General features: G+C 39.3%; 1 protein-coding gene across 1 annotated transcript in view; it reads right to left on the reverse strand.

Moving 5' to 3' along the window:
- Positions 1-13,694, reverse strand: part of peak1 (pseudopodium-enriched atypical kinase 1) — a 104,458-nt gene that overhangs the window by 2,187 nt on the left and 88,577 nt on the right. Inside the window, exons 5-7 of the mRNA XM_032523469.1 lie at positions 12,480-12,727; positions 5,554-6,368; positions 43-637 (exon numbers count right to left, since the gene is read on the reverse strand). Coding sequence (XP_032379360.1) covers positions 43-637; positions 5,554-6,368; positions 12,480-12,727 — 1,658 coding nt within the window. The remainder of the gene's footprint in view (positions 1-42; positions 638-5,553; positions 6,369-12,479; positions 12,728-13,694) is intronic.

Raw genomic sequence — 13,694 nt, forward strand, 5'->3', positions numbered from 1 at the left:
CAGCAGAGGTTGCACCAGAACAGCCGCCGGCACTGCTGCTGTTGTTGTTGTTGGGCTCAAGAACGTCCAAGTTCCAGGGGTTGCCAGGTTGGCAGAGGACCAGCAGCAGGTTTTCCAGTCGCAGGTCACAGTGGGTCACGTGATAAGGTTTCATGTGCTCCAGGCCGGAGCACAGCTGCAGCAGCAGGAGACAGACCTGACGCTCGTATAGCTCCGGGTTATGGGTATGTCGTGCCACGCCTTCTCGGACAAAGTCAGCCACTGTCTGGAAGGGCACCTCGCGTGTGATGACCACCACTCGGCTCCTCAAGCGGCCAACTGTGTTCATGTGACCTGCTGTCGGGGTTTGATCTAATTTACTGTTTGGAGCTTTGGAGTCTGTTGCCTTGGAGTCTGTCGCTTTGGTTTCAGTCTTAATCTCTTTTTCTTTCTCTTTCAGTCTGTTTACATCTTCCTCATCATCATCATCTTTCTCCTCCTCAGCTTCCTCCTCTTCCCAGGGCAGCAGGCGGGTGGGGACATCAGCCAGGAAGTGTCCACAGTCTTGCTGGATGTTGAAGTGCACAGCCAGGCTCTGTCTCACTGCAAGGCTGTGGAAAAATTGCTGCTGGGTCTCCTTCACTTTGCTCCGACAGATCTGAAGAAGTAAAGATAAGAAAGAGAATGTTTTCATCACTGTAAGGTTTGAGCTCTCAAACCTCCCATAATAAAGCTATTTACGAATTAACAATTTTCCAAATTTTGAATTTTGATATAAAGGACATTCTGTATGTTTTTTTGTTATACACAAATCCCATGAAAAGACAATGAATATCCCCTACTAACAAATATTGTCAGTGTATTCAAAGTCTGATATATCTTATTCCTCTGTGCCAAAGAGCTCCATTTTTGTCCATTAACTATTAAAACACTTCCACTAATGAGCCGCTCTGTTGCACTGGGTTTCATTTTCTTATATTACTATGAACGTGGGCATGGTGCTTTAATTTGAGTTAGTTCCATATACATAAACATCCAGCTGTCGGAAAATTGTCACCAAACGTGCAGTAATCTGCAGCAAAAAACAGCCCCCTCTCTGAGCAACGGTTGCTAAAAAGAACATTGCCCTGCTGCTTCAGAAAATTATTCAAATTAAAAACTCTTTTTCTTCAACTATATATTTTAGACTTGTTGTAAAGATGAGGGGGGGGGGGCACCATATCTAGAGCTGCAAAGGTGACCTGATTAGTTGTCAACTTTTGAATTATTCGCCAACTATGTTGATAATTAATATTAACAAAATTGAATATAAATATAAAAAATTCTCTGATTCCAGCTTCCTAAATGTGAATATTTTTTGTTTCTTTACTCCTCTATGACAGTTAACAGAATATCTTTGAGTTGACATTTACCATTTATTGACATTCTATGGAACAAACATCAATCAATAATTGAGAAAGAAAATGGCCGATTAATCGACAATGGAAGTAATGGTCCGTCGCAGCCCTAGCCAAATCAATGCCTCCCCTGGAAGACATTCATAGTGTTGCACTCGCTGTTTCCATGAAAACTGAAATTACTAGAAATAGAAATAATTGTTTAAAGAATGATAAAAAAGAGAGCTAGCTGCCCCCTTAAGACATTGGTGTTTTTGTTATTCTCATGGACCAAAAGAAAAAATAGCCTTATCCTTAACTTTTCAACGATGAAAGCTGACGTTTCTACATTTGTCTATTTAATTTTTTTCAGCCAAACAATTGTAAAAACTGATATAAGCCTATTATTCATTTTGATAAAATTAAATAAACAGAAAATTGGCCTCTTGACTGCCATGGAATACTTTTTTAACTCCATGATCAAAAATGTTTTCTGTTTAAAAACTCTCAGTCCCACTCTGTTTCTCTTGGTTCTTTTATATATATATATATATATATATATATATATATATATATATATATATATATATATATATATATATACACACACACACACTGTATATATACAGTATGTATAAGAATATATATACATACACACAGTATATATAAGAATATAGATATAGATATTTAGAGCAAAGAGAAGCAGCAAGCAGACTTCAGGCTGTCAGGGACTAGCAGCAGCTAGAGTCTCTGTCTCCTAAACCACAGTGACAGCCTCTGCAGCTTTCTACACTTTGATCAGAGCCCAGAGAAGAAAAGGAGAGTCAAGGACAGAATCTCTACAGACATCACAACATTCACGCAAATACCAGCAAAAGAACAAAGTCAAGACGTATCACTGAGATACATTATGTTGAACAATGGTTTAACTTTTTCATCTAACTAATAATGGTGTTTATTCATAATTATCTCAGACACATTAACCTACAGTATGTCCAGCTTTGCCATCACCACCAACTAGGGGTGTGCAATAAAATCAATTCACATTCGTATTGCGATTAAAGGTCTATAGATTCAAAATCGATTCATAGAATTCCCAAAATCGATTCATCTTTTGTATTTGTAATGTTGTGTATACTATCACATGGGAAAAGTAAACACATTTACATAGTGTGAATCGTTTTTTTTTTATTATTATTGAGAATCGTTTTGGAATCGAAAAATCAATTTTGAATCGAATCTTGAGATTAAAAATCAATATCAAATCAAACCATTTTCTCAATAGTGCACCCTACCACCAACATTAGCAAACATTTCAGCAACTCAAATATTAGTTTTTAAGATTAAGAGAAAGAATCTGTGACAAGACAAACCAAAATTGATAATGTGACAGAGGGTGTTATATTAAGAAATAAATCTTGTTATGATTTCTGATCTCATGTATTGTTAAGGATGGCATACGTTGAATAGTTTTATCAGTATTCCTTGAGGGTGCATTGCATTTTTATTTGTTTCTTTTTCAAACTGAGTCTTGTTTATTGCACTAATCACGCAAAAGAAAAAGAATTCCCGCACACCGCCAGCACTAAAAAACTACTGCAACAGTCCTTTGTCAGGCGCCTGAAGTTAAGTTTTATGTAGAATGATTGTTCATTCGTAAAATGTTGGCTTATTTCTCCAATACTAAACAGCAGTTTTTCAGGAAGTTTTTTTTTTCTTTCCGTTTTTTTACAATGTCCAATATATTTTGTCTAAATTTATTTAAAAGCTTTTGTTCAATTGAGTTTTTTCTCTACATATTGCCACATTGGGAGAAATATTTACTTTTACATAAAATATTTATAATTTATTATATAATATTTGCTCAAGGACACTTCGACATGTGGACAGAAGAGGGGGAACTACTAACCCTATGATTACTGATTGACCCACTCTTTCAATGAGGTCACGCTTGATAAAAAATAAGGACATGGGGTGCCTGGGTAGCTCCGTTGGTAGAGCGGGCGCCCATATATAGAGGTTTACTCAATCTGCGGCCCTTTGCTACATGTCATTCCCACCACTCTGTCCCCTTTCATTTCTTTAGCTATCCTGTCAGTAAAGGCCGAAAAATGCCCAAAACATAATCTAACAATAAAATATAAAGAAATGGAAAATGTATGGAAAATTACACATAATGGAAACTAAATTATCACATTCTGTATTTTATCTTACAAAACTCTACCTGTGTAAAACGGAAGTAAAACCTTTCTTTATGTAATAAGGTTGCAATAAAACGTTTATTGCTGCTACCTTAGTCATTTGACTTTACTACTACAAGGGTGACCTGCACCTTGGTGGTCTCTTTGGCATAATTTATGTACAGTTTAATAGATTGTAATGAGGGATGAAGAACTCTTCCTTCAAACACACTGTGCAACTATTTAGGAATGTTCACTGGATATTTGTTTAAACATGTTGGCTGGGACTACAGCTGCCTGCAGATCATTCTTTGAGGACATTTTTGTGTAGTATTTTGATGCCAAATTTTGTAGGCTGTATTTGTGGTTGGAACAAAAAGTTCCAGAGTTAACAGGCAATCGGTTTTCTTTAATGCTGACATTTCAGAGATACTTCAAAGCGCACCAACTCACTCACTGAATTCCTCTGAGAGTCACGAATTCACACAGACATGCTAAAGGTGGATTATGAATAATTAGCACTGCATTAAAAATATCACAGCATGTAAAAACTCATTTGCAGGAGGATCAACTACACTTACGGGGTTAAGGACGGCAGGAACACAACTGGGCCACATTAAAATGGAGAGTTGGGGAAAGTTTAATTGGGAAGCTGGGGCCTGTTTGTGTTCTGCTGCTCCTGGTTGCGTTATTTATGGATGAAAGCCTGCTGCTAGTATGATGGCAAAGCTTTGAAGTGCTGTGGAGCGCAGAGAGTTCATACCCTGTGAATAATACAACCTTCATTTATATCGGCTTTTTATTTAGCTTCAGTACTCTTCCGTAAGCTTCTGACGCCTACCTCTCTCTTCTCTGACACACACACACACACACACACACACACACACACACACACACACACACACACACACACACACACACACACACACACACACACACACACACACACACACACACACACACACACACACACACACAAGGTCGAGCCCTAAAGGCTTAAAGATTAAGTGCCAGCACAAACACCTTCCACCTTTCTCCGCCTTGTCTAAGGCAGTGGGAGGATATTCTTCAACACAAAAACAAAATACAATGGTATCATAAATCTACTGCAAGGACAGCAACCACCAGACTCCAAATTTATCTTCAAATCCATCCCGATGCAGGGAGAAAGCAATGCAAGCACTCAAAAAAAAATTTGAGAATTAAGAAGAATTAATTCCAACTTTTAAGATGCTGATAATAAGCTGTTTGTAGCAATATTTGGTAAAAGTATACAGTATAAACTAATTGCTTTATGCCAGACTAAAACGTGGGTGAACACTTTGAATACTTTGATTGGAAAGTGAGACGAACTAGCTTAACTTACTGTATTTTTCAGTGTAATACAAAGGATTTTAAATTGTATTATTTAACAAACTGCACTGAAGAACAAAATTAGGTTCTTTCAATACCAATTCAAGAAATACAATCATAGAACAGTCTGTAACTCTTGTAGTTACATCTAGTGGTTTCACCTGGAATCCGCACTAGGGCTGGAACTAACAATCATTTTTGTTTTTTGATTAATCTGCTAAATATTTACTTGATGAATGAAAAATGGTTAGTCAATAAAATGTAAAAAGAAATAACATAACATTTTACACTGTTAAAAAAATCAAATCCTCACATTAGAGAAACTGGATCAAGATAAATTCTAGCATGTTTGCCTCAAATGTATTTTACCTGAATTGAAAATGTTAAACCTCTTGTTTTACATTTTCTAGACAAACATTCAAAGGTGCATCATGCTGTGTTTATTAGATAAAACTTGGCAGGAGAATCAAGTATGAGACTGAATAGTTACATTTCAGTAAATTTATAGACTTTAATTACATCTCTCTGGGCCCTGAGGCGAGAGGAAGCATGTTTTATATTTATATCATACTTGTGTTGTACTGTGCATGAAAATGGAATGGGTCAATCCGAATGTTGTCATTCAGAAGGACAAACTGATCTATAAACAGAACCAGACATCTTACCTTGATGGCGTAGTTGACCAGTGGGTCCTTGGCGTAGGAGGCAGTGTAGTACACAGCGTCCCCCGCCTCACAGCAGGGTTTCCCAGTGGTCAGCCTGAAGTGCGACCAGCTGTCAGTGCCAAATCTCAAGTGATCCTTCTGACCAGCCATGAAACGGTCCTCGCACTTTGCTGCCAGCTTCCGCAGCGTGTCCGTGTGGAGCCCCCGGATCCTCCCCACCACCTCATCCCAGCTGTCTAACCCCCTGTAAAGAGCAGGTCTCTGGGGGTTGGAGCCTCCAGCGGCAGCACCTCGACCTGTTGTCCGACCCCTTCCAGCCAGAGACTCTGTACTCGGGTAGACCCGCCTCTCTCTGCCAGCGGTGACACTGGGTGCGGCAGATGCAGGTTGAGGGACCAGGGAGGACACGCTGTTAGACGGTCGGCCTTTGTTGGCAGCCGTGGCAGCTGATGGTCTCTCCAGGGAGTCACCGCTCTCGTGGTCATGGCCCCGATGAGGCTCAGAGCTGAGAGAGGAGCTCTGACTAGCTGTTTCCCAGGTAGAGTCCAAGTCGTAGATAGGGTTAGCCACACTCAGGTTGGTGCCCCCAGGTCTAGCCTCAGCCCGCGGTCTGAGGCCGCCCTGGACTGCCTCTTTGCATCCCAGGTTTGGTTCGGTGCTGGAGCGAGGTACAGCCTTCTTAGGTAGTGGTGGGGGTGTGGCCTTTGGAGCCGGCTGGTCAGCAAGGCCGTCCAGGTCGATGGAGGCCAAGGTATCATTGGATGCTTTGATGTTTCGAGGCTGTTTCAGTGGGATCATGTTGGCTCTGGATTGACCTAGAGAAAAAGAAAGATAACAACATGTGTGTTGCATGAACAATGATGAAGAAAATTGAACTTGAGTGCTTGATTTACTGGGATTTTACTTTCAAATTTTGATTTGTTGATTTATTTTCTCAAATCATTGATTTGTTGAAATGTTTAAAGGCAAATGTTTCAGGTTTTAAAAGGCCCTTTTTGTCAGCTAAAAAATTTATATTACTAAATATGAAGTCTCCACTATTCCCATGTTTCATGAGGTGGGTCAATGAAATTCTTTCAATGGCTAAGATGGAACAGATTCATATTAACAAAAGGAATTCACAAAAAATATGTTTTGAAGGTGTGAAAACCATTTTTGATATTGCTTGATGAGACCAATATGTCTGATTTTTGTGTTTGCTACGTCCTTAATCTGAGCATGCTTTGATCTTGCACTCGGACAGCCCTTCACCTATGGGTGTGCGTTTTTTTTTGCTTTTATTGTCTTGTCTAGTTTAATGTGTGGCTGTTGTGAGAAAAAAAAAATGTAAATACTATAAAATAATGTTTAAAAAAAAAAAAAAATCGGTAAATTGTAATGGCCTGATAAATGTATCACAATGTTTTACTCAATGTGACTTTCACAAAAGTCAAATCGGAATACCTCACAGCTGAAAAGGATAAAAATGACACCCGAAACAGAAATCATTCCACAGTCTTTTGCCACCAGCTTCCCCAGAGCTTCTTTCTCCTCCCATCTGCCGTTTTTAGCCGTCCATGTCTATGCCTCTCATTGACATGAGGTTCTGTGCTGTGACACACGAGGAAACTGGTGGCCCTGAGGAGAATTCAAGCCAGAGAGCAGGGCAGCTGGTCGTCCCTCCAACCATTCAGCTTTCCGAATCAATTTACAGTTCTGTTCTGCAGTGAGGCTTAAAGAGGCAGCATGGAGAGCACATTCATCACTGCCTTCAAGTGACCTTATTTTCCTGGGATGGTGGTCAGAGGGAATTGGAGAGTTAAGGGGTTGATTGGACTCCCACGATGCTCTCTGGAGTCGAGGACCACAGAGGCAGATGGGTCAGAGACAAGTGTCTCATAAGATGAAAAGAACAAAGGAGCCGCACCACTTGCATGATGGGAATGAAACAGCCTGATTATTTTAACAGAGTGGGCGTACTACAAGGTCACACTGCGCACAAGGGAATACCCCCAATTTCTTGGAGGATCACAATGAGAGGCTGCGGAGTGTTTTTAAAAAGATGTCTTTTAAAGTTCCATCTTTAGCCAAATTTCCCGTCCGTACAGTAAAGGCATCTGCTTGAACAAACGGTTTCTCTTTGCGCAGTGCAAATGCTACGGATCACAATTTCTTGTTCAACGACACAAGTGACTCCTCACGTGTTCGTCACGCTGCCATCATCTTAAGCAAGCAAAAGAAGCCTTAAGAAAGAGCTGTTAGGATAAAGTAAATCAGTCTTGGTAATCCTCCCTGGAACTGGTATATTTAATGTGTTCCTCCACCAATCTGCAGTAATCCATCCAAGAAAACAACGTTGTACGGATCTTCTGTTGCAGCAATGTGACTTAACTGAATTACATAACCCTAACTCAGTCTGAGATTGTCATTTCAAAATCAAGAATACTTTTTTTTGTTTTAAATAATTGTAATACACAGAAATAAATGTGAGGATAAAACAACCTGAACAGAGGGCTTACAAACCCTATATGGCTCACATGAACATGTCACCTTACAAGAAACAACCTAAGGAAATTAGGGCTGCAACTAATTATCAGTAATCTGCCAATTATTTGCTCAATTGATCAAAGGATATGGAATGTCAAAAAACATTATAATGTGGCCATCAAAATGTTTTCAGAGCCTAAGTTGACGTCTTCAAATTTCTTTCTTTGTCCAATAAAACTAGGCGGGGATTCTATGTTATATTAATAACAAATTAACAAAATAGCATATACAATTATTTCTATTATTTGAGAAAGTATAATTTATTTAGTTTGTGATTTCCTGCAAGTGTAAGAGAAGCTAGCACAACAAAACAAGTTAAATTAAAGGTTTACCGTGACACAAGTCTAACTACACAGACTACATAAACTACACAGATGCAAATGTACTTTGAAGGAATAGGATCAGATTTAGTTATTCAACTTGCTATCTTATCTGGGCCTGGCAATTCTGTATTGACAATTTTTGACAAAGAAAAGTGCTACCCAGTAATTGAAACTGATAATCATAAGAACAAAGTTCTTTTCTTATAATTTAAAATGCACTAAAAGAGTGGAAAGTTAAAGATAATTTTCTTATCCTCTCAAACACAGAGACTATTGTGTCTGAATCATCTCTTTTACTGCTTTCTTTTTCCTCAATCCAAATCTGAGTGCCGACACATGCAAATTTAGAGGCATAGTATCAAACATTATCTGGCAGGATTGGATTCATGATTCCTTTTTCTTTAAGTACAGTATATATTTATAGTTTAAATCTACACTAAAACTTACTATTTAGTCATGTCTTCATAGGCTGGACATTATACAGCTTAAACATTCAAATTGAAAGAAAAGTGATTTCCTACACTGAGTGAAATACAAATTATTGTTGGAGGTGGGTAGAATGAAGAGGAACTACAGGGAGGAATGAAGTGAGAACAGTGAAGTGGGTGTGGGTAAAAGTGAGGGAAGTGACAAAGACAAATACAAAGAGGCAAGAGGGTGAGCAGGAGGCACATGATAGCAGAGAGATAAACGAGGGACTGGGGATAAAAGAGACAAATACTGACAGATAGGGAGGAAAAACAAGAAAAAACAAGCCTACCTCAATTCCACTAATGCCTTAAAGTTTTACGGTAAACGCGGTGCAGCAGCTGTGCGAGGAGGCAGAGTGAAACGCTTATCTCTGCCTCCATCCCCGGCAGTCTGTACGGAGCTGCTGGTGCCAACAGGCAAGCTCAACACTCCCACCAATACTGGAGATTTCTCCCTGAGTGAGGCAGCAAGTGCTCTGCCTCCTACTGCCTGATGCTCTGATTAAAACACAAATGTACTGTATATGTAGCCAGTGAGAGAGCGAGAGACACTGAGTGAATGTAATTCTCTACTAAAATGTGCAAACACTACATAGTGTAACTAGAGCCGCAAGTGGACAGCAGAGAGAGCGAAGGCAAGTCAGTTCTATTTCTGCAGTTCTGACAAGTAAAATAGACAAGAAAAAAGTCGACACACACTCATCACACTCAGCAGCATGATATTAATCTGGGAGGCCACACACACCCTCCCTAACAAAAGTGACGTGCTGTTACTGTACAATGTTTGAAGGCAGAAAAACACATACTGCCTCGTTCCTCATTAGCAGCACGTAGAAGAGTAAAAATTAGGCTGCAGGCAGCTCATCATGCGTCATCCAGAGAGCTTTTAACACATTCCCAATATGCCTACAATGCCAGTGAGCAGTCTGAGCTTCACAAATACACACTCACCCACACACACATACCCTTGTGAAAAACACTAATTAGTGCAACGTTGACATCTAAACACAAACACACACTTTGTCTCTGATGAATCCTTTAACAACAAAGCAAGACCCACACATTTTAAACCTCACATAACCAAACAAGAAAATGTGCAAACACACAGTGAAGCACCTCAGTAATGCATTTGCTCCCAAAACCCACACTCTCCACCCAAACACTTTTTGTTTCAATTTCTTTTTCCTCTCACACACCACTTGATCACAGCCAGATCCTTTCCCACACACAGAGCTTCATGTTTTAAGTGTATAGCTACTGAATGTTTGACAGCTGTACCTAACTCTCTCTTCTTCCCCTCAGTTCTGCAAAAGCTGTCGTACTCTGAACGCCACGCCCACCGGAGGGGAAAACAACTCTTCATTGACGTATTGCATGAAGGTTTACCCCTGGTCAATTTTGTCTGCTAGTAACCAACAGAATAATTCTGTAAAGCTGCAGTGTGGTGATATACACTACTAACCGGGTAAATAACCCGGAACTTGAGTTTTTATAAGCTGCTGACCCTAAAACAGAGCTTTTATGAAGACAAAAGTGGACACTGTAATAGAAAAACCTTTTCATCATTTTTGAGGAATGTAATATTGAAGTCTGCAGTACAGTAGTATTATAAACCAGAGAGGATTTTTGGGCATACTTGTTATTTGATGTTTTGTGTTTCTATGGTGATATCTAAAATTGTCGTGAGCTGCTGGGAATGAAGAAAAAAAAAAAATTCTAAAGGAATTAGGCATTGCTGAAAAAAAATTGAGTCTCTCTTGCCATTTGGATTTCTTGCTTTCAAAAAGACTAAAGATATATCTGCACACTGCTGTATCACTCCCAAATATTCCTTTTTAACCATGTGAAACAATGGTCTTCAAACCCCAAAGGTGGTTTGAAACAGCTTGTCATATAGGATAACAGTAGAACTGAGAATGAGACTGCAGTATGCTGGATGAATTTCTGGGATAGTGGGAACACCTACAAGGATTTATAGAGGTGCTTGTGCCTCCTGACCCTTTCATCCTTATGCGGATGAAACTTTTTCTCGGTTATTTCTACACCAATCCAAATGATGTCACACATATTAAGAATAAGTTAACAAAAACAGAAATATACAATTGAAACAAAGTCTGTTTCTATTTTCTAATTTTTTCATGACTCCACTCACTTTGCTCATTTACACTTAAAAGCTCAGATCAGACAACTTGTCTTTTCATTCCCACTGGAAGTTGTTTTTATTCGCGAGAAAAGATTAGATTTGTGAACTACAGGACAAGCAGATAATCAACTTTCATACCTTTTTTCAAAGCGGACTTGAACATTGCCATGTCAGATCAGACAATTAGGAATATTTAGAGAACAAAGATTGTAATAAGTCTCAGATATAATATGAGGATAAAAGCTGATATGAGACTATTAGCAGTGCTGTGGTCAGTTGTGCAATACATATTCTTGTAATGTGGTTATTAGTGCAGCCCTATTTTAAACTTATTAATAATTTCAAATATGGTTTTCAGAAACACAACCAGACAAAAGGACCAAGGCAATGAGACAGAGAAGAATGCTAAGACCAGGATTTAGATAAAAACAGGAAGGTAATCTGTTCATGTACAGTATGTGAGTAGGCGGCCCACTCTGTGCACTTCTGCATGTCCAATGAAAACAAATGTCTCACTGTAAATTACAGCTCCACAAAAAGAGAACTAACCTCAGGGCACAGATTGCTACCTCTAGCTGAAATAAAATATTTCAAGTTATTCCAGATTCCAAGAAACAGGCTGTGTGTGACAAGATGTGTCAAGATTCCGAGCTCCAGCTGTTTTAGCAGGGAATAAATTATTAACTTGTCACATGGAGGTGTGCTGATGCTGAAGAAAAGTAAAGTCAGCTATTTAGGAGTGAAGTGAACTGCAAATAATGAGTTGGTAACATATTTTGGCAACATTCATCTACTGACTCTAGTTACCCTAGCAACAATGCTAAACAGAACCTCTGTATGAAGACATGTGATGCTGTCTCTGTTGTTCAAAAAACAGAATCTGTGTTCAGTTTTATAAAATACAAATCAACACCGAAAAACAGATACAAACTTGACAAATATACCATTTTCTGCGCAAACACAATATACTTCAGCCATTTATAGGTTCTTTTTTTTTTTAAATTACATTTTTTGCTCTGAGGCATTGTGGTGCAAAATCAGCAGTTGATTTGGATTTTCTGCTAATGTTTCTCTTCACCTTTTTTATGAGTATATCCTGAGCTGCAAGATAACCTTTTTCACTGTAAATTACAGCAAACAGTGTATTTTGCGGAAGGAAACAAACATATTTTGAAAGCTGTGCCACATATAATCCACGTGAAAATCAGTTAACGCATAAAATAGTGAAAGTCATACTGTAGTGTGCTGTCATTTTGTTGTGAGTGGATTAGAAAGAAATCAGTGCAACACAGAAGGAATATGCACATTTTTTAACAATAAAAGCTTGCTGACTTTGTTGTATCCTCACTTACCTACACAGCACAGTGAAGTACTGTTTTAAGTACATGCCTGAAGCTTTACATAAGCCATCAACAACAGGAATACACACAGACACACACTTCTGAGAAACTGTGTCGTTCTTACCCAGGTTGCTGTATGTAGCACTGCATTGGCTGGAGGCAGGTGAGTGGGAGCGATGGGAGTGATTCCCGTCCTCCTCTGGCTCTCCGAGGCTGGCGCTGCACTCGCTGGCTGAGGCTGCCGTGGCAACCTGGTTGGCATGGCCCTCCTCTCCCTCCCCAAGCACCAGCCCCAGATTCACTTTGGCAGGCAGGAAGGCGGCACGGGGCAGCTCCAGATCCCTGGCATTACTGGCACTGATTGGTACCTGGCTGCAGATGACAGAGAGAGGCATCACTCGTTTAGTTATGAAAATGTGGAATACTTGCTCCATTAACAGTTTGATGAGATGAATAGTTTCCCTTCTCCCTTTGTTTTTCGTAATCTATGAGATATCATTCCCACTGCTTTGAGGTTTGTTCATTATCGTTGGTGATGATGTTTGATTCTGCATTAAAATATCTGCAAAAAAGTCAGAAAAGAACAGGATAATAACGGCAAGCTATATTGCTTCGATAGTAGTGTTTGTTGGTGAGAAACAAGCTGCCATTGGAGAAGGCTTCAGTCTGTCATTGACCATTTTGTCTATGACAGATAACTGTATCTAACATCACAGGATACGAACAAAACACACACTAACTCTAACCCTTACAGCTGTAAGTGAGGGGCTTTTGAAGCCTTGTGTGTTTTATATGCAACAGTAAATATGTTGCCTGAGGGAAGGTGTAAAAAAAGGCAAAGCAGATCACAATGGTGTGTGGTAATATGTTGGTGGCTATGATTTGAGGTGTTTAAAGATGTGAGATGAATTTCATCTGCACAGCAGATTAACCGACAGGTGTGACGAAGAGGTGGCAGACTTGAACGTGATTATTAGCGGTCTTAAAAGAAAAACATTAAATACTTAACATAGCTGTGGGAGTGTATCGAGGCAATCAGAAGCTTAATAAGGTAGACTAAACAATAAAGAAGTCGTAATCTCCTGCTGAGTGCTGAATTACATATTTAAAGTGCAGCAACATTGATGTAGACCGTCATAAAGAAATTGATGCGAGCACTATGGAGTGTGGCATTCTGAAATAAGATGCCTGTCCTATTTATGACTGGTTGTGTTTGTCTCAGTAGTAATGCTGCTCTTTAGATGACTTCATAGTTGATGAATAAACAATGTTCCCTCTTACAACAGGTTGCCACACAATTTATATGTTGTATATGTACTAACAGTGGTCCAGATGAGTT

Source organism: Etheostoma spectabile, chromosome 8 (assembly GCF_008692095.1).
Source record: "Etheostoma spectabile isolate EspeVRDwgs_2016 chromosome 8, UIUC_Espe_1.0, whole genome shotgun sequence".
Taxonomy (NCBI): domain Eukaryota; kingdom Metazoa; phylum Chordata; class Actinopteri; order Perciformes; family Percidae; genus Etheostoma; species Etheostoma spectabile.